This window comes from Nycticebus coucang, chromosome 16, assembly GCF_027406575.1.
Source record: "Nycticebus coucang isolate mNycCou1 chromosome 16, mNycCou1.pri, whole genome shotgun sequence".
NCBI classification, from domain to species: Eukaryota; Metazoa; Chordata; class Mammalia; order Primates; family Lorisidae; genus Nycticebus; species Nycticebus coucang.
The window spans coordinates 70,957,332-70,985,228 of record NC_069795.1 but is presented as its reverse complement, the minus strand read 5'-3'; the positions used below and the strand labels follow the sequence as shown (position 1 = coordinate 70,985,228).

General features: G+C 42.5%; 1 protein-coding gene across 2 annotated transcripts; it reads left to right on the top strand.

The window, feature by feature from the left end:
- Positions 1–76: 76 nt before the first annotated feature.
- Positions 77–27,897, top strand: HCLS1 (hematopoietic cell-specific Lyn substrate 1). 2 transcript variants are annotated; one of them, XM_053564880.1, is made up of 15 exons: positions 77–197; positions 4,206–4,289; positions 4,851–4,924; positions 18,603–18,732; positions 19,565–19,675; positions 21,659–21,713; positions 22,596–22,706; positions 23,241–23,351; positions 24,022–24,077; positions 24,710–24,779; positions 25,703–25,938; positions 26,313–26,417; positions 26,903–27,116; positions 27,245–27,310; positions 27,416–27,897. In XM_053564880.1, exons 2-15 carry the CDS (start codon positions 4,206–4,208, stop codon positions 27,550–27,552), a joined length of 1,560 nt encoding a protein of 519 aa, XP_053420855.1. In that variant the 5' UTR covers positions 77–197; the 3' UTR covers positions 27,553–27,897. The 2 variants fall into 2 exon arrangements, with proteins under 2 accessions (XP_053420855.1, XP_053420856.1); XM_053564881.1 differs by lacking the exon at positions 22,596–22,706.

Here is a 27,897-nt window from a genome sequence, read left to right as displayed (position 1 = left end):
TTTAAGTGCCTAAAGAAGAAGGAACTGACTCAAACTTCAGGAAGTAAGTGTGAGGACAGGGTAGCAGGAAATGACAGAAAACCCGAATACGGAACTGAAGCAGCAGCTCAGAGTTCCTTACTCTGAAGTGGCAGAGAGGGAGTCGGGCGTGGACGTGAAGAGCTGGGAGCTTAGAGCAGACGCTATCACTAGTGGAGGTGAGTACTTGGAGCCGCAGGAAAGCTGAGAGCACAGAGGGAGAGCTGAAGAGGAACTTACCTGCTCTTAATCCTCTGTGTGGGTCAAGGCCACCATGGTAGTCTTTTAACCTTTTATGGCCAGAAGGCCTGGGTATGAGTTGTTGTGAAGTATGGTCATCTGAGGATGCAAATGGGAGAGGCTTGAGCCCAGGGAACATGGCTCAGCAGACATCTAGAACCCCTGGCTGAGCAAGGTGTTGCCTGGCTACTGCGGACCATCTACAACCCACTGGAAGGCCTGCTGCTCCTCTGGGCTGATTTGGGAGGAGAACCAGAGGAGTTGAAGACAAAATATGCCCTTAAAGAGCGTGTGGTCTAGTAGGGACCCAAAACCCATGTAGGACATGTAACAGATCAGGAAGTAGTCACTGATGCACACCAGTGCTGATAGCCAGGTGCTGCTGGCTGCCAAGTGAAGGCAGGATTGTTCAGCTGGAGCTAGTTGCCATGGTTGTGGGATCACAGAATCCCAGGTTGTCAGAAATGGAGGGGACTTTATAGATTAGCTTCATTTATTTTCCATGAGGGAAATCAGTGATTTGCCAAATTATTTAAGTTAAAATTTGTGAGTCCCCTGACTGGTGCCTGGCAAATGAGTACATCCTCTATGTGGATCCTTCTACCAGGGCCGCAGACAGGCTTCGTCTCAGAGCTGGTGTGGCCCCCAGGTCCTTTGACTCCCAGTCCATGTACCTTATGAGGCAATAAGTCAGCATCATGATGAGGCCCTTGATCACGGCTGATATCCTGGGTGCCCTGATTACCGTCTGGCCCCCCATCTCTAGATAGGACCTCTTGGCTTCCCAATTTCTGATCAGTAAGTCAAGGATATGAAATTGTCTCTGTTTCAGAGACTTTATTTCAAAAATGGAAAAGGTAGGAGGTTTATGGGAGAGTCAGGCCGAGGTCTTGGAGGAACAGCAAGAAACAGGATGGGACCATTGGTTCTCATTGCTTCCTTATTGTTAGTAAATATTTCAGAAACTTCTCCATTCCAGTTTTCTGGGTGAAGTCTCTTTATTGCAGAGCAGCTCAGGAGCGACAGCATGAGAAACAGAAGGGTTGGGCCAGCTGTGATGGCTCATGTCTATAATCCTAGACTCTGGGAAGCGAAGGTGGTAGAATCGCTTGAGCTCAGGAGTTCAAGACCAGCCTGTGCAAGAGTGAGACTCCTTCTCTACTAAAAATAGAAAAACAAGCCAGGCATGGTGGCACACACCTGTAGCCCCAGTACTCGGGAGTCTGAGGCAGGGGGATCAATTGAGCCCAGAAGTTTGATGTCATGGCACTCTAGCCTGGGAATAGAGTGAGACTGTGTCTAAAAAAAAAAAAAAAAAAAGAAGAAGAAAAAAAGAAAAGAAAAAGAAAGGAAAGGAAGAGAAAAGAAAAGAGAGAAAATCAGAGATGTTGTAAGGATGGAGATAGTAGGTCTTGTGTAGCTGCCCCGTCCCCACCCCCAAGCAGAGGGCATCAGGGAGGGTGGAGCTGCTCTCAGCAGTATTTCATTTCACTGTTAGGCTGACTCGGTCAGTACTTCCCCAGTGTCCCCTCAGTATCTCTTTAACCAATCTACCCCAAATTTCCCTGGGTTGGTTTTCAAGGGTTGGTTAAAGAGCATGAAGAAGGATGGAGTTGGTTTTTTTCATACAGAGTCTTACTTTGTCGCCCTTGGTAGAGTGCCATGGTGTCACAGCTCACAGCAACCTCAAACTCTTGGGCTTAAGTGATTCTCTTACCTCAGCCTCCCAAGTAGCTGGGACTACAGGTGCCTCCCACAATGTCCAGCTATTTTTAGAGACGGGTCTGGCACTTGCTCAGGCTGGGCTTGAACCCAGGAGCTCAGGCAATCCACCCATTTAGGCCTCCCAGAGTGCTAGGATTACAGGCATGAGCCATCTGTAGGCCTGGCCTAGAAGGATGGAGTTTTTAAGTGGAAATAGGAAACTGGAGGCCCAGGTGAAGAGACAAGCGAGCCCTAGCACTAGTTGTGAAGGGACTCTGTTAGTAGTCAGTGGAAGGCTTAAGGAGGGTCTCCAGGGGAGTGAGGTGTCTGAGGAGGGAAAGGTTGCAGGGATGTTGCCAGCCAGCAAGTGGTGCCAGGGTCAAGAAGTCTCCATGGTCACCAGAACAGATGTGCATTGTCTATTGATACCACTTCACACTGAGATCCAGGATCCCACAGATGAGGAGTGACTGTGCAGCTCTCCTTATGCACTCTGGGCGAGCCCAGCTACAGCGGTGGAGAAGCCCCAGAAAAATAATAATTTGCCCTCCCCTTTAAACTAGTGTTCTCTTTATGTTTCTTCTTTAACATTTATTTTGTTGATAACAAATATGTCTTAATGTTCAAATTAAGGGATATATTAGATGCTACTTTCTTCTGTTGCACCCCTTTTATTTTTTTGTTTTATTTCAGGTTAATTTGTGGGTACAAAAAATTGGTTACAATGTTTGCATTTGTTGGGTAAAGTCCCTCTTATAATTGTGTCCTACCCTCCCCCTGCCCCAGAGGTGTGCTGTATATCCTAACATTGTGTCCATTAAGTGGGAGTACACCCCTCCTCCACCCCCTCCATTCTTCTCCCTCATTCTCCCTCCCCATACCTTGAATTGATTTGTGTTTTTCTCTTATGTTGGCATGTATTAGATCATCTACTGGCTTCATATTAGTATTGAGTACATTGAATATTTGCTTCTTCATTCTTTTGATACTTTACTAAGAAGAATGTGTTTCAACTCCATCCAGGTTAATACAAAAGATGTAAAGTCAACCATCTTTTTTAATGGCTAAATAGTATTCCATGGTATACATATACCACAGCTTGGTAATCCAGTCCTGGGATAGTGGGCATTTAGGTTGTTTCCACATTTTGGTGATTGTAAATTAATTGTAATAAACAATCTAGTGCAGTAGTTCTCAACCTTCCTAATGCCACGACCCTTTAATAGGTAGTAGGTGGATGTAGGTAACTTTCTTCTGTTGCACCCCTTTTATTTTTTTGTTTTATTTCAGGTTAATTTGTGGGTACAAAAAATTGGTTACAATGTTTGCATTTGTTGGGTAAAGTCCCTCTTTACCACAGGGGACCTTTAGTCACGACCCACAGGTTGAGAACCACTGATCTAGTGCATATGTCCTTATGACAAAATGACTTTTTTTCTTCTGGGTGGATGCCCAGTAATGGTACAGCAGGATAAAAATGGGAGGTCTAATTTTGGCCCAGCCAAAAACTCCATACTTCCTTCCAAAAAGGTTATATTAGTTTGCAGTTCCATAGATGCTATTTTTGAATGATTAATCTTCTTCAGAAATATAATTGGATTGTTTTTTAAAAATGAGTAATAAATAGCTTATTCCAAGAAATGAATACTTCTCCATGCATTGTTCACTATAGAAATTTCAGCTGACTCTCCCTACTGGCCTCATACAGCTATGCAGTGATCAGTCTGAGTAGAGATGAAGCAGAAATTGCACTGAGGGTTGGAAAAATTCTCAACTAATAGTTTAGCAGGTAGCAGGGATGAGTGTACAGGTTCACTTTGTCAGGAGCTGGGCCAATTTATATTTTGACAGCTATCAAAGGGGTCACGTATTAAAATCTGAGTGAAATGATGCCATAATTCTGGGGATATTGTAGCACCCTTCATTGATGACTACTTCTAGCCACAGCCTGGGTGGCCTCTGGAACCAGTGAACAATCCTAGGTTAGTGTTACCTACATCCATAATGACGTCTCTCCAGATTCAGGTGGGCCTAGGCCTCATCAATTTGTCTTGAATAAACCCCTATCAACTCCTCCTCAAACTGAGCAAGAGAGCTTTCCTGCTTTGCCTCAGGTTCTATTTGCTTCTATGAAAAAATGGCAGAAAATATTGGGCTGCTCTGTCATTGATTCCAGCATTCTTGGTTTCTCTTTCCTTGATTCTTTCTTGTCCTAAATTATTCCTATCTTCTGTCACCCTCAGATGTGGAAGTCTGTAGTGGGGCATAATGTATCTGTTTCCGTGGAGACCCAAAGTGATGACTGGGACACAGATCCTGACTTTGTGGTGAGTTTGGAAATTGCTTTGCTTTGTGAGGGTGTTGGGGGATGGTAGCTCTAGGCCATTCTGTGGCCTTTGAGGAGGTTTGGGAAGGACCTTCTAAAACTGCTCTCATGGTAGGAATGATTGCTAGAACAGTTGGCTGTCATGAGTGGAACACACATGGTAGCTGTTATTGACAATGAAAGGGGACAGTTACGGATGAGTCTGCCAGGGTGATTGACAGGTTATGGCAGGCTCTGCTGGGAGTGAGGAGCAGATGAACCTGGGTCTACTTTGGCCCGTGATTCAGGACTGGGGCTGGATATGTGTAATTTTGGGGGGATTGAGAATCTGTACAAGACCTGAAGGGGAAAATGTGAAGGGTGCAGAGGAGGAATGGAAGTTTCAGAGCTCACCAGTCTAGTTTGTTCATGAGGTCAGGGTTGGGTAAACAGAAGAGCAGGACTTCTTCTGACTGAAGAAGGGGTGCAAGGGATGTAAAGGGCATGTGTCAGTTGTGTGGTCCCCTCAGTGTGACACATTTCTTGCTACCCCTTATTCCTGAGTGCTATCTGTTTATTGCAGAATGATATTTCTGAGAAGGAGCAACGGTGGGGAGCCAAGACTGTCGAGGGCTCTGGACGCACAGAGCACATCAAGTAGGTGCCAGAAGGACAGGGGACAGGAGATGGGGTTATGGAAAGAGCCTACAAAACTCAGAGACTTAGGAGAAGGCAAGGAAGGAAGAGGAGAGGGTAGTTCATGTCTGTCCCTGTCTGCCTCCATGTGTGTCTTTGGGTACTTCATGTCTCTCCTCTCCTGCCCCCAAACCCTATTTTTGTCTGTTTATTTATATCTAAAAACTCTGCTATTTCCACAAATGAGTCTATTATATTAACTGCCTTCCTTCCTTTGGTAAAGCATGAGGGATTTGAAGAGGATGTGGCTCAAATACTATCTATCTATGTATCTATCTATCATCATCTAACAATCTACCTATTTGTCATCTAACTCCTCACGTAAATGTCAACGTACATTTAGAATGCAGGGTGACTTCAGATAGGTTAAGAAGGATTCAGTAAAATATCAAGGTAAAGAACTCAGAATAAATGCTGTGAAAAAGAAAAAAAAGAACATTATCATCTCCTTACCTGGCCCAAATGACTTTTAAAATACGAATTTGTACTTGGCTATTTAACTGTGGTTGGAAGCCATGAATGGTAACATGGAAGAAACATGAAACTTAGAAAACTGTTGATAGAAAACTATTTTAGCAATAATGTTTAGGAGTCTTTAAGATTATAACCCAACAAAACCTTCTCTGATACCAGAAGAGACCTATAGAGACATATCCAGAGTTTTCTGTGGGATATGTCATCTATTTGAGTTTAGAGATCTCTCCCTGTCTTCCATGGATTATTCAGGATCATCGAGGCAGGACCTCCAGCTTTGCATAGAATCAGAATGTCACATATTACTAGCAAGGTAGGCATACTAAATAGCATAACAAGAGCAAAACTCAACACCTAACACACAACTACATACCAGACGTCAGGATCAATACGATGTTAAGCTCCATTTTAACTATTTTCCCCACACTCTGACAGCAGTGTTTTTAATTTTAGATTTTAATAAGTGTCGGTGCATGACAACATTGCACAAGCAATACACTCTGAAAACTTGATACACGCTTACACAATTGAATAATAGTACTGTACATTATTGTCTAATTAGATATAAATGGTTCGAGTCATGCAGATGTAATGAACATTGTTCTTAAACCATGTAATTCTTAAAGCAGTCAGAGAGACAAAAAGAATGGAACCGGGTCATTTGAAAAACTTTTTCGATGCTCTTATGTATGCTCGTGGATACTGCACACCCTTCCCCCCCAAAAAGAATCAAGACCCTTTTCCTTTTCTGAGTAAAGGCCATTCAGCTCTACTGTCTTGGGAACTATTGAGATGAGGATATACACTCTCTTGGCACTGTTCCTCTCCCAGTGCCTGTTTCCGGTATGGGAGGGAGGAATACAGTGTTTCAAGGCAGATTCCTAAATTCCTACCATGGTCTTATGGAAAGAGCTTGAGTTTAGATTATCAGATAGATTTAGATTCAATTCTTCAGTCCGCCACTATTATACATGTGAACTTGAACACACAACTAATTTGAACCTCAGCTTATTTATCAAATGGAGATAATAATAGCTACTCTGCAGATAGATGGGTAGACGTCAATTGTGTATGTCAATGTCTTGTGAGGTATTTAGCACTTTTTAGCTGCTCAGTGGTGTTATTTCTCTTTCCTGTTAATATAGGTTAGTTTAATCAGATTTCCTTTCAAAAACATAACATAAACATATAAACAAATGGCAGCCTTCCTTCTTCCAAAGTGGTGTTCACCTGGGCTGCTACAGATGACTCTGACTGATGTCTCCTGGAGTCATACGATGTGGTGACCCTGCATATTTCCTCGTTAACCTAACTGAATCTAGGTATGATAGAACAAGCAATGGAGATGCTTACACAAAAGCTCGCTCACTTCCCATCTCCCTACACTACCAAGGTATAAAAGCCCAATCACTGGTGGTAACAGGACAGGTGACCTTGAACAAGTCACTTTTCCTCTCTGATTCTCAGTTTCCCCACCTCTAGAGGACCTTCCAGCAGTAAGTCCCCAGTATTTTGGGATTCTCTCTAGCTAGTGTGGGCTAAGCTAACCTTTAAGATCACAGGGAATCACCAAGGTCCTTGGAAAGGAGGAGAAAATCAGAGAAGAGAATAGTAGCCACAGAGCTGAGATGACTCAAAGCAGGAAGAGGAAGTGGTTGCAGTTCTCATTAACCTCACTACCTTCCCCAACACTTAATGCCTTTTTTTAGGTCTGTTTTAAGTAAATTTAGTTTGGGGAGTGATTTGGTAATTCAGTGAGTAGCTCAAATGATCCTATCCACCTCTCATCTATTCTGTAAAGGAATTGTCTGGCTTTCCAGGACTATTGCCCTTCCCTCCACCTTCTCCCCCTCCTGCTTGTTCATTTTCTTTGGTGTCTTTTCTCTTGACCAGGTAAGAATTCTTATTATTCTAGGACAGTACTAGCAGGGAATTTTTTTTTTATCTGTTTGTTTATCTTCAAATATGTCATTGACCAATACTTTTGTAAAGTAAAGTAAAATGAATTGCTAGAAAAATAAATGAACGAAATTTATTTTTAGGTTCAACAGATATAAAATCACTATGTAGAATTGCTGTAACAGTTCCTAAACACATTCCTTCAGTTTATATTCTTATTTCCTTGTGGAACAGATGCAGTTCAGCTTGTGGGCTGCAGGTTGAATGGCACTGCTCTAGAATAGGCTTCCACTACTTCCCGAACTCTGCCTGGCTCTAGGTTAGATACTGCTTGAGCTTAACCAGCCCTGACATTTTATTTGGTGCCCTTTTAAACTAATGTTCTCTTTGTGTTTCTTTAACATTTACTTAGTTGACAAAAATTAGTATCTCTTAATGTTCAAAGTAAGTGATGTATTAGATGCCATTTTTTAAACCATCAGTCTTCTTAAGAATATAATTGGACTATTTTTTTAAAAAAATGAGTAATAAATAACTTGTTCTCAGAAAATAATACTTGGACGGGCAAAACTAATCTATGAGACAAAAAGCAGATCAGTGTTTCTGTCTGGCCAGATGTGGGGACAGGGTTTATTGACTGCAAAGAGGCCTGCGGGAACTTTTTTATGGTAATGAAAATACTCTATATCATGATTGTATGGGTGGCTATTTATGTATTGGCAAAACTCATTAAACTATTTGCTTATTATTATCATCATCATCATCATCATCATCATCAATAAAGTTGATTTTGAAAATAAAAAAGTGAAGAAAACATTAAATGAAAGACTTTGGGCATGCCTAAAGAGGTTCATGGTGACTGTGAGTCTGTCATATATGTCTTTTATTATTTGGAGGTGTATTCCTTCTACACCTAGTTTGTTGAGGGTTTTTATCATGAAAGGGTGCTGCATTTTGTTGAATGCTTTATCTGCATCTATTGAGATGATTCACATGGTCTTCGTTTTTGCTTCTGTCTATATGGTGAATCACATTTATTGAATTATGTATGTTGAACCATTCTTCCATCCTAGGAGGAAGCCTACTTGGTCATGGTGGATTATTTGTTAGATGTGCTGTTGAATTTAGCATTTTTTCCCAGGATTTTTACATCTATATTCATAGTGCTCTGTAGTCTTCTTTTTGTTGTATCCCATCTTGGTTTTGGTATCAAGGTGATAGCGGCTTTATAGAATGAGTTGGGGGGCGGCACCTGTAGCTCAAGGACTAGGGCGCCGGTCCCATATGCCGGAGGTGGTGGGTTCAAACCCAGCCCCAGCCAAAAACCACACACACACAAAAAAAAATGATAATAATTAGAATGAGTTGGGGAGGATTTCCTCCATCTAAATGTTATGGAATAAATTCTGCAGTATAGGTACCAGCTCTTCTTTGTAGATCTAGTAAAATTCAGCTGTGAATCCATCTGGTCCAGGTTTTTTATTAGAAGAATTTTTTATTACTGCTTCAATCTGGTTGCTTATTACTGGTCCATTCAAAAGTTCTAATTCTTCCTGATTGAGTTTTGAAAGGGCATGTGTTTCTTTGTTCATTTCTTTTACATGTTTGAGTTTATGTCCATACGCATTTCCATGGTATTCCCAGATGATATTTTGTATCTCTGTGGTATCAGTTCTAATATCTTCTTTTTCATTTCTGTCTGAGCTTATTTGGGTCCTTTCTCTACTATTCCTGGTTAATGTAGCAAAAGGTTATCAATTTTGTTTATCTATTTCTTTTTTTTTTTTTCTGAGATAGGGTCTCACTACATTGCCCTCAGTAGAGTGCTGTCGCTTCATAGCTCACAGCAACCTCAAACTCTTGGGCTTAAGCGATTTTCTTGCCTCAGCCTCCCAGGTAGCTGGGACTACGGGTGCCTGCCACAACGCCCACCTATTTTTTTGTTGTAATTGTCATTGTTGTTTGGCAGGGCGGGGCTGGGTTGGAACCCACCAGCTCTGGTGTATGTGGCTGGCACCCTAGCTGCTGAGCTACAGGCGTCTAGCCAGTTTTGTTTATCTTTTCAAAGAATTACGTTTCTGTTTCTTTGATCCTTTGTATTTTTGTTGTCATTGTTGTTTTCCATTTTGTTTAGTTCTGCTGTGACCTGAGTTATTCCCCACCTCCCACCCCTTTGCCTGGTTTTGGGTTTGGTATGCTTTTCCTTTTGTATTTCCTTGAGATGAGTCTTTACATTATTAATGTGTGATCTTTCTTTCTTTTTTAGGTAGGCACTTAGGCTATGAATTTTCCCCTTAAGAATGCTTTTGCTGAACCCCATATATTTTGATAGTTTATGTCTCTTTTATTGTTCAGGTCAAGGAATCTTGTGATTTACATTTTAATTTCATTCTTGACCCAATAATCAATCATTTAGCAGCAGATTGTTTAATTTCCATGACTGTGTAGAATTGAATGTTTCTCTTGGAGCTGATTTCTAGTTTTAGTCCATTGTGATCTGAGAGGATACATGGTATTATTTCTATATTTTTAAAATTTGTTAAGACATGTTTTGTGGCCTAAGATAAGATCAATCTTGGAAAATGTTCCATGTGCTGATGAGAAGAATAGTATATTCAGTAGTTTGGGGGTAAATGTCAATTAGGCCTATTTGTTCTATAGTCTCATTTAAGAACAGCATTTCTTTTATTTTCTGCTTGAATGATCTTTTTAGTTCTGTCAATGGAATGTTAAAATCCTTGGTACTTATTATGCTGCTGTTTGTCTCTTTGCCTAGATCTAGTAAGGTTTGCTTTATGAATCTAAGTACTACTGTGTTCAGTGCATACATATTTTGAATGGTTATGTCATCTTGTTGAATTTCTTCCTTTACCATTATATAGTGACAAACTTGTCTTTCTTTACTATTGTTAATTAATTAATTAATTTATTTATTTTGTAGAGATAGAGTCTCACTGTACTGCCCTCGGGTAGAGTGCCATGACGTCACACAGCTCACAGCGACCTCTAACTCTTGGGCTTATGTAATTCTCTTGCCTCAGCCTCCCGAGCAGCTGGGACTACAGGCGCCCGCCACAATGCCCAGCTATTTTTTTGTTGCAGTTTGGCCGGGGCTGGGTTTGAACCTGCCACCCTCGGCATATGGGGCTGGTGCCCTACTCACTGAGCCACAGGCGCTGCCCCTACTATTGTTAATTTAAAGTCAATTTTATCTGATATGGCAATGGCTACACTTACTTTCTTTTGGTTTCCATTTGCATAGAATAGTTTTTCCATCCCTTCACCTGGAGTCTGTATGAGTCCTTGTGGGTTAGATGCATTTCTTGAAGAAAAAAATACTTGGGTTGTATTTTTTTCATCCATTCAGCTAGCCTATGTCTCTCAAGGGGGGCATTCAAATTATTCATATTGATTGTTAGAAGTGATATGTGGATGCTGTTCTGTTCATTCTGTTGGGCAATACCTTGTTGCTTTGCTTTACCACTTGTGCTATGGTTTTATGTGAATACTGAACTTTAGTTTTTAGTGGTTTTATACTGGTGGTATCTACTGTGCTGATTCATGTATAATGCAAACAATTCTGAGTATTTCCTGCAGGGAAGGTCTGGTTTTAATAAATTCCCAAGCAACTGTTTTCATGTCTGAAAAAGTCTTTATTTCTCCTTCATATATGAAACTTAAGTTTTTTGGAATACAAAATTCTAGGGTGGCAGATCTTTTGTTTAAGAAGATTGAAGATGAGGACTCAATCTCTTCTGGCTGGTAAGGTCTTTGTTGGCATGTCTGCAGTTTTCTTGATAGGTTTTCCTATCTAAGGTACTCTATAAATTTTTGCCTCGTGGCTCATGTTCCTTCTTGAGTTGAGTTTGACCAGTCTGATGACTCTGTGTCTTAGTGATTGCCTCTTTGCAATAAAACACTCAAGTGTTCGTTGAGCTTCTTGTACCTGGATGTCCAAACCAGTATGTTTTCCGCAATTATTCCATCAAATAGGGTTTCTAACCCTTGTGAATTTTCTTTTTTGCCCTCAAGGATGCCTGTAATTCTTACATTTTTCTATTTTACACAATTCCATACTTTTTGTAGGATTTGTTAATTCTTCCCAATTCTCTGTTTTGTATTTTTGATTGAGTTAATTTGAAAGAGCTGCCTTCAGTCTGAGATTGTTTTTTTTTTTTGTCTAATCTAGTCTGTTCTTAAAACTTTCCACTTTATTTCCTTAAATAAATTTTTTATTTTTAGAAGTACAATTTTTTTTCTTCTTTTGAGACAGAGTCTCATTCAGTCACCCTGGGTAGAGTGCTGTGGCATCATAGCTCACAGCAACCCCAAACTCTTGGGCTCAAGTGATTCTCTTGTCTGAGCCTCCCAAGTGGCTGGGACTACAGGTGCCCACCACAACTTCCAGCTATTTTTAGAGACAGGGTCTCATTCTTGCTCAAGCTGATCTTGAACTTTTGAGCTCAGGCAATCCATTCACCTTGGATTCCCAGAGTGCTAGGATTACAAGCATGAGCCACACACCTGAACGCAGGTGTTCTATTTTTTTAATATGTAAATCTCTTTAATGAATTTTTCATTCATGTCCTGAATTGTTTTTCTGATTTCTTTGAGTTCATTTTCCATTTTCTCTTGGATTTCATTGAGCTTCCTTACAATCCATATTTGGCTTTAGCTGTCATTTCAATATTTTCATTTTGGTTGGGATCCATTGCTAGAAAACTGTCATTACCGTTTGGGGGTGTCCTTTCACGCTGATTTTTCGTGCATCCAGAGTTTTCTGTTTCACTGATTTCTTCTTATCTGGAGTAACTGTCGCTTCTTATTTTTGGATTTTTTATTGTTTAGATACTGCTCCCCACCCCACCCCCCAAGCCCATACGGGTATATTTGGAGCACATGTTGGGTAAAAACCTTTGGCTTTGTTTGTGAGTTCGCTAATGGTGATGTAGGTTCTGAATGGATGCCTTTTACAGATATATTTAGTATAGTGGTTTTCTCAGTTGCTGGTTGTTTGTAGGCTATATTTGTGGTGAGCTAAATATGTGGAGAGATTCCCTGTCTCTTTTGATGAGGGAGGATGGAGGTCTTGAAACCTTTCTCTTTCCTCAACCCTATGGTCTTCTCAACGCATTGTTGAATGGAAATTTTACACAGAAGCTGTCCCATGTTACCAGCTATTATTCTGTAATTGAATAGGAAAGTGAGATGAAACTGATTTGTTTTCTGTATTGTACTATTGCTTCAACTAGGAATAACTCCTGCTTAGGTATATACAAAGATTAAAATTTTGGAATAAAGTATTACAAAAGAGGCCTAATTTTATAAAGTCTGTCTTCACTAGATATAGCTTGTGAATTATCACTAAGATGAAAAAATGTAAGGATTTGCTCAAACCTCATTCTGGTCATAGTTTTAGGAAATACTGGTATTTTAAGAAAAGGGTCCATTGACCAGTAATCTCTCCAATGTGATTTTTTTGTTTTTCCTATCACTATCAACAAACCTACAAACTTCTTTATATCACTAGTGGTAACTTCCATCCATGGTAAAGGTTTAGCTGAGTTTTTATAAAATTGTCCAATATGTGATAAAAGCCTATTTAGAAAAATGATTTCTTTTGTAATAAAGTGAACCCTACTAAACATGATCAAGAAAGCTTTTACAATAATCCTACATTATCCTGTAGTTTTTTCCTTTTTCTTTTCTTTCTTTTTTTTTTTTTTTTTGAGACAGAGTCTCACTGTGTCACTCTTAGTAGTGTGCCATGGCATCATGGCTTACATCAACCTCAAATTCTTGGGCTTAAGCAATTCTCTTGCCTCAGCTTTTCAAGTAGCTGGGACTACAGGCACCCACCACCATGCCCGGCTATTTTTTGGTTGTAGTTGTCATTGCTTTTTAGCAGGCCTGGGCTGCTAAAAACCCACCAGCCCTGGTGTGCGTGGCTGGCACCCTAACCACTTAGCTATGGGCACAGAGCCATTACCCTGTGTTTTAAAAATTGAATAGCTAAAGCAAATACAGCAAGAGTTAACTTGTGATCAGTCAACAATGCTTGCGCATGAAAACGTGAATTAAAGAACAACCAGTCAACAATGTGTTAATGATATGAATGTATTGGCATGTCTGGCTTAATCTCTGATATAGTAAGTGGTATTTGTGGGTAACAATCAACCCCACTCCGTATTATGAAGTCAGTAAATGTTGTAAAAGTCTGTGCAAATTGACTGCTCTGCCAATAGGAGGTGCTTGCTGTAAAGAACTAGCTGCAGTGTTGTTTTTGGGACCTGCGATGGGTTTTAACCCCTCAAGAGAAGCACTTGAAATCCCCAAGTGGAGGGTAGGGCCCTGGAACTCACAGATGAGTCCTTATTCTTCACCACAGCAGTGGTAGGCAGAAGAGTGGGGATGGATGGGGCTGGGTTGGGTGAGCCTGCCCTTAGCTCCATAAATGCTTCCAGGGAAAGCCACCAGAGAGGGGATGAAGTGGCCCACCCCCGCAGCCAGAAAGTCTGCTTATGAGGGTGACACCATTTGAAATTCACAATCCACCTGTCAGGAGTGGGTATCACTCTTCTTCTCCTCCCCTGCTCTGCAGTCTCCCTCCAGCATCTGTCAGTAGGCAGGAGCTCCAACTAGCTGAGCTCTCCCATGTTGTGAGCTGGGAGCTTTCCTATCTAGGATCCTGCCCTGGGCTGAGAACATGGCCTCAGGGGAGGGGTGCTCCATGAGTGCACCATGGCTAAGATCTATGCTGCATTCTCTTTTCAATTCTGCCCATATGGGCTCCCTCACTTTGCAAGATCTTTTCACAAATCTCGCCCCACCATACACCCAAGCAACACAATCAGGTCCTGGAGGTATGGTACCTGGTCTGTAAGCCTGTCCCTATGTCCCCCCAAGGTTAATCCCTGTGTGTGCCAGGGAGAAGCATATTGGTTCCGAGTTGCCTATGGGTTGCTCAAGTATGTATGATTTCCCTCTGTTTTGGGTTTTTTCTGCTTTGGATGGAACTTCCAAGCAAGCAGCACTAGGGAGGGCCAGTGAGCAGGGAGCTCAAAGTCTGAGTCCACTGCAGGTCTTTAAGAGGAACAATTTGAGCCCCACTTTCTGTGGAAGCTCCTGTGGTGGATGCACCAACACAGGGGAAGTAGCAGATCCTGAGAGCCCCAGACCAATCATCTCTTTTAGGAGCTACAGGCAGGGGTGGAGAAGAAGAGGGTAAGAGTTTGAATGAAGAAAAGCTAGCTACATCTCTGTCCATCTCTCTGGAAGCCAGCCTACCCAGAACATACAGTCTGGGGTCACATAGATCTTCTGGGACCCAATATCCTGCTGTGGCTCCTGCAGTCTGGGTTGGAGTTAGGAAATGTTTGTGTGGAAATAAGCAAGACAAAGACTGAGAAGCTGGAGCTCCCTGGGGAGGATAAAGGTGCACAGTGGGCAGAGAACAATATGGCACCTGCCATCTCAGCTGGGGTCTGTTGTGACAGGAACTTCCCCCAAGGGGGATGACGGCCTGGTGCTCTATCCTCAAGAAGCTCCCAGTTCACTTGTGGTAACAGCTTTTTGGCTTGTGAGGCTTGCAAGCCTGCTGACTGCCAGAAATTTGTGGGAGAGAGAAACAAACCACTCCATCCATTATTTTCACTGGACTCCAAACCTCTCAAGGGTTGTTCTCTGTCAATACCATCCTCCTTCTTGCTCTGCTCTGCAACTTCTTCCCATGGAATGTCTTATAGGTTCTATCACTTTTCCCTTAGAATTATAGCTAATCTGTTTGTTTGTTCCTTTTCTTTTTCTTTTCTTTTTTTTTTTTTTGCAGTTTCTGGCCAGGGCTGGGTTTGAATCCACCACCTCCGGCATATGGGGCCAGTGCCCTACTCCTTTGAGCCACAGGTGCCACCCTGTTTGTTCCTTTTCATCTAAAACTTTTCCTTCTTTCTTTTTTTTTCATTTTTTTTTTATTATTAAATCTTAGCTGTATACATTAATGAAATCATGGGGCACCATGCACTGGTTTTATATACAATTTGAAATATTTTCATCAAACTGGTTAACATAGCCTTCCTGGCATTTTCCTAGTTATTGTGTCAAGACATTTATATTCTACATTTAGTGAGTTTCACATGTACCCTTGTAAGATGCACTGTAGGTGTGGTCCCACCAAGTATCCTCCCTTCACCCATTTTCCCTCCTCCCTTCCCTTCCCTTTCTCCGCCCCCTCATATTCTTAGGTTATAATTCTTTTCCTTCTTTCTGAGATGACCTTGCAGCTGCTGTCTCTGGTCTGCCATCTTGTCCTCAATATTTTCTTTTATGTTTTGTTTTAAAGAATTTGTGGTTTTTGCTTTCACATTTAAGTCTATGATCCATTTCAAGTTTACTTTTGAGTTTCATCTTTTTCTGCATAAATACTGAGACTTATCTTTTTCCACATAGATACCTAAGTTGTTCAACACCATTAAAAGGGTATTCTTTCTCCATTTACTGACCTGGCATCTTTGATCATATACATCTGGATCTATTTGTGGACTATGTATGGTCTATTCTGCTCCATTGCACTGATTATTGTAGCTTCATAATAAGTCATGAAATCAAGTAGTCCTCAACTTCTCTCTCCTTTTTTTTAAAAAAAGGAAAAAACTTTTATTTTTTACATTTCTACACACATTTAGAACCAGTTAGTCAATTTCTACAATTGGGCTTACATTGGATCTATAGATCCCTTTTGGGAAAACTGACACTTTAGTAATATTGAATTTGTCAATCCATGAACATGGCATATCTCTGTTTATTTAGGTTTTTGCAGATATGTTTTTCAGTATTAAATCTTGTACATGTTTTGTTGAATTTATCCTAACATATTTTGTATTATTTCATATGATGGTAACTTTAAAATCATTAAATTTTCAATTTCCAAATGTTTGTGGCTAGTGCGAAGAAATACAGTTGATTGTTCTGTAGGAATCTTTGATCCTCTCACCTTACCAAATCCCTTAATAGGTCTAATAGGATTTCTTTTTGGTGTGTATGTGGATCCTTTAGGATTTTCTACATACATTGTCAAGGGAATAAAGGCCTTATAGTTTGACCAACTCACTGTTGTAATTGAATTCTGCAATAAAAACCAAAAAATCTGTCCTTTCTCTTGGCTCATCTTTCAGGTGCTAGATTTTGCTTGGTTCTCATAAACTACATTGCTTTAACAATCCAAGGTATTTAAAAACTTAAAACAGACAAGTAAGAGTTAGTGTGTCAAAAGTTTCTTAGCTATGACATTTGACACATTGAATTATAAAATTTTTGGTTTTCTTCTCTATCTCACTATCTCCATATATTAGTCATGTTTGTGTCCTCAAAACCTGACAGTGCCCTATATGCAAAAGTTGTTTAATAAAGTGCCCCATATGCAAAAGTTGTTGAACGAAGCAATGCTATAATTAAAACTTATTTAGAATGGCTCCATCCCTATCCTAAAAAGCTAAGAGTTAGGTTTTTTTGGCCTCAACACTTTTATTCAAATTATGTTATCTATTGGCATGAACCTTTGACTGGCATTCCTATTATTCATTAGGTGGGTATGCCTGAACGTCATTTTCTAATCCGTTTTAAAGACTTGTTTCAGCTACGGTATAGTTTGACCCATTTAATAATCATTGTACTCATTAAAACTTTGCAGATTTTTCCCATTTGAAAGTAATGTTGAGTCTCATTTTCTTCATTCTTCGTCTGAATACTTCAATTTAAAAGTATTGGACAGTCATTTACATGTTCTTGGTCCCAGTAGCCTTTTCAACACAGACAGTTCTGTGGTGCTAATGTTGTTGAACTGGCAACCCAGGATCTTTGCTTTCACCACTGCCAGAGGGTTTAGAGGAGGCATGAGAACAGAGAGTTCTTCCAGCACTTAGCTTAATTTCATCTGGTTCATAGCCAGCTTTCTAAAATAAACTGTGGCTAAAGCTGAGAAGGCTTTTAAAAACGTTTAGTAGGGGCGGCGCCTGTGGCTCAGTCGGTAAGGCGCCGGCCCCATATACCGAGGGTGGCGGGTTCAAACCCGGCCCCGGCTGAACTACAATCAAAAAATAGCCGGGCGTTGTGGTGGACTCCTGTAGTCCCAGCTACTCGGGAGGCTGAGGCAAGAGAATCGCCTAAGCCCAGGATTTGGAGGTTGCTGTGAGTTGTGTGATGCCACGGCACTCTACCGAGGGCCATAAAGTGAGACTCTGTCTCTACAAAAAAAAAAAAACGTTTAGTAGGATTATCCTACAAGGCAACCAAATGGATTTATTCTTCCATGAAAGAAGAGAATTTCTGCTACAAGTTGGCAATTATATCTATAGCACTGGTTCTCAACCTTCCTAATGCCTCCTAATGCCACGACCCTTTAATACAGTTCCTCATGTTGTGGTGACCTCCAACCATAAAATTATTTTCGTTGCTACTTCATAACTGTAATTTTGCTACTGTTATGAATTATAAATATCTGATATGCAGGATGTATTTTCATTGTTACAAAGAATCAGCAATTCTTTGTAGGGGTTGTAGGTCGCAACCCCTTTGTGAAAATATGTCTGGTTGTCCTGAGCTAGTGAAGTCCCAATAACATCATTATCTCAATATCATAAACCTTCACTGCTTACTGTAGGAAGTCAAATTTCTCATTTTGGGTCCTCTTACCCAAATTTTTCTCTTCCTAATATGCAAATAAAAGTAATATTTCAATGTATGTAGCTATTATCTAATTATTTGTCATATAGGTTGTTTCTTGCTTCTTGCTATTATACACAATGTTTCAATGAATATCATTAGACATTAGGTTTTGCCATATTTAAATATTTTTCTTGGGATAGACTTCTGGGACCAGAATGTATAGATACAATGGTATAGCTTCTTGAGATAGCTCACCTAATTGATAGAAAGCAGATTGACTCAGAGAGGAAAATAACTTTTCAGTTATTAGAAGATAAATGTCATTCTCTAATATTTATGAACATGAAAAATGGGGCTAAAGATTAGAAGATTATTTTAGTGGGCAAAATAATAGACTAGAGGAAACTATTGGCCTATGGAGAGTTTAAATCAGGTGCTTGTATACATGCTAGGCTGATCTCTTACTTTCAGACCCATCATCAGTGCATTTTGGGAGCTCAGGTTATTGCTAAAAATAATAGAATAAACCTCAAGGTTTCCATTGTGAGGGGAAGGTGGGTTTGACCTCCCTGTGCTAGATGAGTCTTGGTCATGTGGTTTTTGCTAGTATTCACCAGCTCAGGAACAAAGTTTCAGAAGAACATGATGATCTCAAGAAGAAAGAGATGGAATCAGGACCTAAAGCATCCCATGGCTACGGAGGTCGGTTTGGAGTAGAAAGAGACCGAATGGACAAGGTAAGTCAAAAGACAGAGGTTTACTTTAAAAGAAAAAATTGATTCATTTATTGGTTTTATGTCTTAAAATTTGTTCAAAAGTATAGTATTCATTTGGGCCCAAAATAGAATGTCCACCTATTATTCACATCAATTTTTTCTGATCTCAACACCTAAGATACAAATGACAAAAAACAGGAGTTAAGATATTATTAGAACAGCTAACCTGTTGCAGCCAGGGAGCACAGCAGACCCATGCTTCTTTGTTGAAAAAAGGGAAAAAATGTTTTTAAAAATCATTGGCTGCTTTTAAATATTTGTGTGTCATGTCTATGTAACTTCTCATTATTTTCAGTACTGTGTATTTAGCTATTTTTTGTATATATATTATATGTATAATGCAGGAGCAAAGATCTGGAACAAAATATCTGGCTGTTCTAGTGCAATATCTAGTCTGGGCTATGATAGTATCCAGTCAGTTCTCTTGGTCTCTCCCCTAAACTACTCTTCCTTCTGTGTTGCTGCTCAATGCCCTTGTTTTAACCCTCTTTTTGTTTCTACTTTAAACACTGCTGTCTCTACCTTGTCTCTATCCTCTGGTTTCCAGTCCATCCTATGCGAATGTTGGGAAATTGGCTTCCTAATGATATTAAAGAAGAACCAAGGATGTGCAAACCTCCAGAAAAAGCTGCCTTGCTCTCCCGTCTCTTATTCCTTGGCACCACTGTCCAAGGCAATGGGTCTGACCCAGAATGGAATTTCTTATATTCTTATGGCCCATTCCAACTCTGTTATTTATTTTTTTCAAGGTCATTTTTATCTATTCACTTATTCCATCCTTGATTTTTCTCAGAGTGCGGTGGGCCATGAGTATGTCGCTGAGTTGGAGAAGCACTCTTCTCAGATTGATGCTGCCAAAGGCTTTGGGGGCAAATATGGAGTTGAGAGGGACAGGAGAGACAAAGTAAGTGACAACCTGTAAGTGACAACTCTCCCTGCACCATCCATGTGTGACTTATCAACATTCACCCCTGAATGCAGACCTCTGCTTCTTTATTGAAAGACAGGCAGCGAATGCTATCACAAGGATAACTCACAGATAGCTCCCATGAGCTCCCTCAGTAGTTCTTTGGCACCCACATGCTAAGCTGAAAGGCATTCATTTATCTCAGGTAGAGACTCTCAAACTCTCTGTTTGAATAAGAAATTCTTCAAATTATTGGTTTTTATTATCCCTATTATGCCTAAAGAAAGAAAAGAAAGAAAATACAATTTTCAAAGCTTCTTTTTGGCCTAACATCAAAACCTTATAAATATTCATGCCTTTCAGGAAAACAGAGATGTCAGTTGAAATATTATTAAATGGCCACAAATGATCAACTTATTAGGGTTACAATGTTTTTGAAGGTGAAGGTTACTTGTAGCATCTATCTCAGAAGTCTGGATGTTTTTAAAGAATCCTTTGTACAGTAAAGAAAAAACATTTTAAAGGAGAAAGAAGGACAGTCCGATTACAGCATCATAGAGTGGACAGGACAGTAGGAACGATGACACCTTATTAGATCATATTCTTTGAACTCGTTTTTATGGTGAAGAATGATGCCTTTTCCCTTGAAGTTGCACATCTCCTTCACAGCTAGCTGAGATTTCTTTTCAAGCAGCACTTGTTAATTAGGTGGGCATGCATCCTCAAAGTTAAGTTCTAAAATGTTAATTGTTTATATTGTAAGGGGGGGAAAAAACAGGAAAGTTCAAAACATACTGTAAAGGTGTGGTCCCAACCTGTAGTCTGGTACAGGGCCATGGCCTGTCAGGAGCTGTGTGGCACAGCATCACTGCCCGAGCTCCACTTCCTAGCTCACTGCCCTGTCCCCCATCTTGTGGAAAAATGGAACAATTGTCTTCTATAAAATTGGTGCAAGAAAGGTTGGGGATGACCATTGAAAGGAGAAATGCCAAAGATAAATTTTAAATGCAATAATGGAGCATGCAATATTTTGGAATCAGGATAGAATTTCTGGTTCCATCTTGGCCCCCCTCCTGTCTGCCTTTGCTTAATCTCTTATTGTTATATCGTTTGCTCACAAAACCACAAACGGAATCACCTAAACAGCAGGTCATGTAAATCAAGAAACAATATATACTAATTTAGCTCTTAAGATGTAAAACCCAGACTTGCTTAGAGAGACCCATAGTTGCTGGGCCTGAAGCTCCATGGCGATGTTAAGTATTGGGCTCAGCGATCCAGTCCTGGAGTCATCTCCCAGACCCTCCTGGTTGCTCCCATCCTACCCAAATCCACATCTTTATGTTTTTACTGCTTTGCAACAAAAAAAAAAGACACAGTATAATAACTAGGAATAGAATATTATCTTATGTGACCATACTGCTTTGTAATTTATAAAGCTACTATCCCTTAGTTTTGTGAGGATTAATTAGGAAGAAAAGTACTAATTTAGTGGGTGACCTGATAACACAGGACAAATGCCTTGCCCCATTTAGTTCTCATAAGATCCCAAATGAAGAGGGATCATTTCTCTTTTTTTTTTTTTGGCCGGGGCTGGGCTTGAACCCGCCACCTCCGGCATATGGGACCGGCGCCCTACCTGTTGAGCCACAGGCGCCGCCCGAGGGATCATTTCTCTTTAATTTTACAGTTGAAATACATAAGGCAGATATGCCTCTCCTCAGAAGTATCAAGGAACATGCCTAAAGTTCATCAACTAGAAATGGGGGAGGTGGGGTCTGAACCTAGAAGTGTCTGTGTCCAGAGCTCGCTTTGATCACGCTACAGCAGCTGCGTCCACACCAGCCTGCCGGTACATTAAACCTCTGTGCTCACCCCTGAGGCCCTGTCAACAACCTCAGGGGCTGAACTGGGAGGAAGAGCATGTGAGGGAGGGAAAAACTATCAGCTCTGAATACCAGTTCTCCCTTCTCTCTGTAGTCAGCAGTGGGCTTTGATTATAAAGGAGAAGTGGAGAAACACATGTCTCAGAAAGGTAAGGACCTTGTGCTTCAGCCTCAGCAACCTGATTGGGGTGACCTCCTCCACTAAGACTCTGTCACCAGCTCCCATTAGTTCCAAGACCTAGCTCCCCTGTATTTTATTTACTCTTTTATTTTATTTCTTTTCTTTTTTCTTTCTTTTTTTTTGAGACAGAGTCTCACTATGTCACCCTCAGTAGAGTGCTGTGGTGTCACAGCTCACGGCAACCTCAAACTCTTGGGCTTAAGCGATTCTCTTACCTCAGCTTCCCAAGTAGCTGGGACTACAGGTGCCCACCACAACACCTGGCTATTTTTGTTTTTGTTGTTGTTGTTGTTGTTTAGCAGGCCCGGGCAGAGTTTGAACCCACCAGCCCCTGTACATGTCGTTGGCACCCTAACCACTGAGCTATCGCAGCTGAGCCTATTTTATTTATTTTTTAATCCAAGTTGTTTCTTTCTTCTTTATTCCTTTCTATGATATTGATCAAGTTTTCTAAAATCCCTGTTTTTCCTCTAAAGAATTGAAAACAAAGTATTCCAGTATCTTCTACTCCTTTATTTTAGGAGGTTGTCTCTAAGTTTTAAGCACATCTTTGCCTTAAATTTAAAATTAATTGGTATCTCTTTCTGAGTAACATAGGAAACATAAACTATTTTAACTATACTTTTTCTGCCAACTATATTATTGTTGTCCTGTATATTGTTTCTATCTTATTCTTAAACCCCACAAAATTAATTATTATCACTTAGTAAATGCATATTTAAACTGACCAACATATTTACCAGTTTCCTAGCTCAATATTGTTTATTGTATTTCATTGTTTCCTCCTTTGCTGCTACTATTTCCTTCCCCGTGGGAGGCTGGGCGCTCATGATTGCTCCTTTAACCACAGATTACTCCCACGGCTTTGGTGGCCGTTACGGGATTGAGAAGGATAAACAGGACAAAGCAGCTCTGGGATACGACTACAAGGGAGAGACAGAGAAACACGAGTCCCAGAGAGGTAAGTTGGGGTTGGGAAGGGGAAGGTCACAGATTTAAGGTATGTGGACGGAAAGAATGCTGGTTAGCACAGGGCTCTCCTTCCTTTCTAGAATCTGATCCGTGTCCCCAGAATACAGAGGGGCAGATGTGCAAGAATTGTCCTTGGATAATTCTTTCAGTGACATTTCTATGTGTTTATATGGAAGTAGAGAAAATGCCTACATTTCATATATACCTGTGTCTTTGTTTTTTTCTGAAAAATCTCTCCTTAACTCTATACTTGCCCTTTCCTTGGAGAAGAAGGGAGAAAAATCAAAATGGTTCTCTCATCTTGGGATGTAAGTGAGAGAGAAAAGGAACAGGAAAAGAGTAAGCTGTGTTCAATTAAAAGATGACTTAGGACACTGCTTCTCTTTAACTCACCTGTATTCCAGCCTGCTCTATCCCTAGGTCCTTGGCACCCTGCACCATTCCTCCTGATCTCCCTTTTCCAGCACTTCCCTGTGGGCTGGAGGATGAGGCTGGGCGCTCATGATTGCTCCTTTAACCACAGATTACTCTCACGGCTTTGGTGGCCGTTACGGGATTGAGAAGGATAAACAGGACAAAGCAGCTCTGGGATACGACTACAAGGGAGAGACAGAGAAACACGAGTCCCAGAGAGGTAAGTTGGGGCTGGGAAGAGGACGGTCATAGATTTAACGTATGTGGACAGGAAAGGACGCTGGTTAGCACAGGGCTCTCCTTCCTTTCTGGAAGCTGATCGGGGACCCAGAATACAGAAGGGCAGAGGCACAGTACAGGTGGTGGAGTGGACAGCAAGTGTGTGTACTGGGTGGGGGGTGGGGAGAAACCAAGAGAGAGAAACAACAGGATTAAGATCAGGGCAGTGGAGGGAGGCCAACAGGAAGGGTCACTGAGGAAGGGATGAAGACAGAGACTGGTGGTGGGCAGAGGGTAGCTTGGCTATGAGTCTTATGCGCCCCTCTCCCTCACAGAGGAAAGAGAGTCTTACTGCTCCCCTGGGACACGTGGACATGGCTGGAGGACTCTCCGTTTTCCTTTTTCTTCTTTTATGTGTCCCCTTGTCTGTCACCTTTTTGTTTCCCTCTTTCCATCTCTCTCTTCTCTATTCTCTCCCAGCTTCTTTTTATCCCCATCATTTTTCTTCTCTTCCCATCCATGCCTTGGTTTATCCTCTGATTGCCATATTCCTCCTACACCTCTTTGTCTTCCATATTTCTGTCTTGTGGTCTTTCTTCCCACTAATCCTTCTCCACACCCATTCCCAGCATTTTAATCTATTATGACTCTCAGAACTTTCTGTCCTGCAGATTATACCAAGGGCTTTGGTGGCCAGTATGGAATTCAGAAGGATCGAATGGATAAGGTAAAGCACCAGAACACCAGTGTTTTGAGAAGAATGCCCTGAGCTTAGGGCAGTGCACAGAGAAAAGTGAAAGGCGGGAGAAGTGGAGGAGGAAGGGACAGTGGTCGTGGGCCTAAGCCAGTCCTGCTGGTGTCCTGCACTCCCCCTTGACTGCCCGCATCTAATGTGTTTGTCCTCCAAAACCTGAACTTTAACTGAGGAGAGTAGAGTGGAGGAGAGAGAGAGAGAGCGCAAGAGAGCGAGAGCCCAGGGAAAGGTGATGTTAGACTCAAAATTTCATTGACTGTCATTGCTTAACCTGATCTTTGTCTCTTCTTGCTCCGTGTCCCTGTCTGCCCCTGCACTGGTTCCTGCTCAGGCTTTGGCCCAGGGTCCCTGCTGTAGTCTGGGCAACTGGGATTGGAGACATCAGATTCTAAGTACACTGAGCTTTTGAAAAGAGGAGTTGAGCCCACTAGTTTAGAACTTCTTTACCCTCCCCCTCTCTACCTCAGAACAATTTTGGAACCCCTGCCCAGCTGTTGAGCATCAAATGGTTGGGGATACCACCTACAGTGGCCCCAACCTCCAACACTGCCTTCCGGTCACTACCACCTGCCCCTCCCCTCACATACAGTTGTAACCTTCTGCAGAGTGCTGCCGGCTTCAGTGAAATGCAGGCCCCGACCACAGCTTATCAGAAGACTACACCTGTAGAAGCTGGTGAGTCTTGGTGATTCCCTCTTTCTGTGCTCCTCAACTCCTTTTCCCTTCATATTGTTTTTCCTCCTCAGACTATCTTCTTCCTGCCTTTAACTATTGAGATTAGCTGAGGTAGACTCAGTCTCTACCCTCATATTCCCAGATCCTGTCTCCTAGAAAAACCAGGTCAATGGCCCAGGGCGGTGGCTCATGCCTATAATCCTAGCACTCTGGAAGGCCAAGGCAGGAGGATTGCTTGAGCTTAGGTGTTAAGAGAGCAGCCTGAACAGAGTGAGACTGGTCCCTATTGAAAATAGAAAAAAATTAACCAGGTGATGTGGTGGGCACCGATAGTCCCAGCTGCTTGGGAGGCTGAGGCAGGAAGATCACCTGAACCCAGGAATGTGAGGTTGCTGTGAGCTAGGATGAAGCCATAGCACTCTAGCCTGGGCAACAGAGTGAGACTTGGTCCCACCCCCAAAGCCTCCCCTCTCCCCCACAAAAAAAAGAAAAGAAAACCCAGATCAACGGGATAGAGAGATGGCGTGGCACTGGGGAAGGAATACTGGTGGGGAACCACTTGGGAAAGGCTCAGGAATGGGAGCGTGGGATAGGGTTTAGGGTGGCTAGTGGCTAAATTACACAGATTTAAGGAATATAGACAGGGAGGGATGCTGGTCAGGGGGCCAAACCTATAACTCAGAAAGGATAAGAGTCTGAGGTTGCACAGCCTGGCCATATGGAAATCTAGACTTCAGGGCTAACCCTGTCCTCTAATTCCCCTGTTCTTCCATCAATACCTCTTTATCTTCCCCTCCGTAAGTCCCCTGCCCCATCTTTTCTCCTCCTGGGCATTAAACCAATTTCTCTCCTTCCCTCAAGCTCCACCCCTCCCCCTAGCCCCCAGTCCAAGACAGCTCAATTCTTCTTGCCTGTGTTGGTAGCTTCAAGTGGTGCCCGTGGGCTGAAGGCAAAATTTGAGTCCATGGGTGAGGAGAAGAGGAAGCTGGAGGAAAAGGAGAAGGCCCAGCAGATGGCCAAGTGGCAGCAGGAGCCAAAGGCCATGGTAAAGGCCATGGTAAAGGCCACGGAAAAGACAAGCCACGAGAATCAGCAGTTGGTGGCGCCTGTGGAAGAACCAGTGGCACCGGCTCCACTGCCCAAGAAAATCTCCTCTGAGGTAAGGGCCTTGCTTTCTGGGATCCACATCCAGGATCTCTTGCCCAGACAGGATCCTAAGAGGTCCAAACCATTGGTAGAAAATGAGGCAAAGGCCTACCCTGTGTTAGGCAGTCTGCTGTCTCTGTCTTTAGGAGGGTTTACAGTCTGACTGCAGTTAGGCCTCATATACCAGAAAAAAACCCCAAGATTTGCATAGTGCAACAGGTGGCCAGTCACCAACTAGTACAGCCAATTATTGCTGTAGGAACTAAGAGGAAGGAGCCCATTAGGGAGTTCAATTTGAACTGGCAGAGAGCAGGAAGGGGTGTTGCTGGTAAGTGTAAGTGTGAAGATGCAGGTTTGCTGACTTGAGAGAGGCTTCCTTCTCCACAGGCCTGGCCTCCAGCAGGGAGTCTTCAGTCATCAGAACCTGAGCCTGTGAGAACCAGCAGAGAACAACCGGCGCCCCTACCGCCCATGAGGCAGAATCCTCCAGAGGTAAGCAGAGCCCCGGAGATTCTCTGTCCCCACCCCATCTCCTCATCTCAGGAAGGTGAACTGTGTAGAGGGACAAACCATGCTGGTTTGCTGGGAACTCTTCCCATCTGAACACTAAAAATCCTACATTCTGGGAAACTCTTCAGTCCTGGGCAAGCCAGGAGAGTTGGTTATCCTGGCTGCGGTGTCTCAGCAATGTGCTTTTGCTTCAATGTCTTCTGGGACTCTCAGGGAATCTGACTTGCCTTTCACCTCCCTCTGCTCACACCTCTTACATTCCCTTCCCATGGTCTCTGGGTAGGTGTTTTGAGTGAGTGTGGGAGGAGGTTGAGAAATGAAGATGGACAAGACTGTGTTCCCTAGGAGAGGCTATAGGTGGAGGCAAGGGTGGAGAGGAGAGGAGGGAGGGTGATGAAGGGTAGGTGCCAGCGCCACTGGGTCCTCCTGGTGAGAGGAAGTCGCCCAGCTCCACACTCTCTTTCCAGGACAACGAGGAGCCCCCAGCTCTGCCCCCTAGGACTCCTGAAGTCTTCCAGCTGGAGGAAGAACCAGTGTATGAACAGGCGCCTGAGCCCGAGCCTGAGAATGACTATGAGGATATTGCAGAGATGGACGGTCATGAGCAGGATAAAGACACAGAGGGGGATTATGAGGATGTGCTTGAGCCCGAGGAGTCCCCTTTTCCTTCTGCTATGGCTGGTGAGTGGTGGGAGGAGAAGCAGCTTCTGAATTTGGGCAGGTCTGGAGGAGATGGGTGAGAGGAAGAAGAATTTCTCCACTGCCTTCTCCATGGTGGTGAGACCATGTTCGTATTTCTTCTTACACAGGATCATCAGGCTGCCCACCGGGGGCCATGGGCATCTCAGCTATAGCCATGTATGATTACCAAGGAGGTAGGTGGAGTGGCCTGAGGGGCCTGGTGCCGGGAGAGAGGGGAACGTGGGGATGGGGGGATTCACAGCTGGCCATCCCTAACATCCCCTCAACTTCTTCTGCAGAAGGAAGTGATGAGCTTTCCTTTGATCCAGATGACATCATCACTGACATCGAGATGGTGGATGAAGGCTGGTGGCGGGGGCGTTGCCATGGCCACTTTGGACTCTTCCCTGCAAATTATGTCAAGCTCCTCCAGTGACTGGCCCTCTGTGTCTCCTGCAACTGTGACTTCCCATGTCCGAAGTGGCTCTGCCTCCATCCCCTCCCTATTCCTACTGCAAATGTCTAAAGTGTATGGGCTGCCTGAGGCTCTGGAGAGGCTTCTCTCTCCCTTTCAGTAAGGGTTTGGGGCAGAGAAAGCATGAGGAAGGGGTTTCCTTTACCTCAGTGTCCTCTCTGTCCTAGATGAGCTCATGGACACTTATCTTGGGGTCCTGACTCCTCCACAAATGTCCCCTAACCCCCATGCTCTGCTCTCCAGCCTTGGGCTCTGGGCTTCCTGGTTTGCTTACCTGGGAAGGTGTGTCTAGATTACCTGGTTTAC

What these genes read in the sequence shown, in the direction of transcription:
- HCLS1 (XM_053564880.1), top strand. Translation starts at nt 4,206, where the DNA reads ATGTGGAAGTCTGTAGTGGGGCATAATGTATCTGTTTCCGTGGAGACC. An exon ending in ACACAGATCCTGACTTTGTG is followed by an intron (nt 4,290 to 4,850) that starts GTGAGTTTGGAA and finishes TGTTTATTGCAG; the next exon opens with AATGATATTTCTGAGAAGGA. An exon ending in GACTACACCTGTAGAAGCTG is followed by an intron (nt 24,780 to 25,702) that starts GTGAGTCTTGGT and finishes CTGTGTTGGTAG; the next exon opens with CTTCAAGTGGTGCCCGTGGG.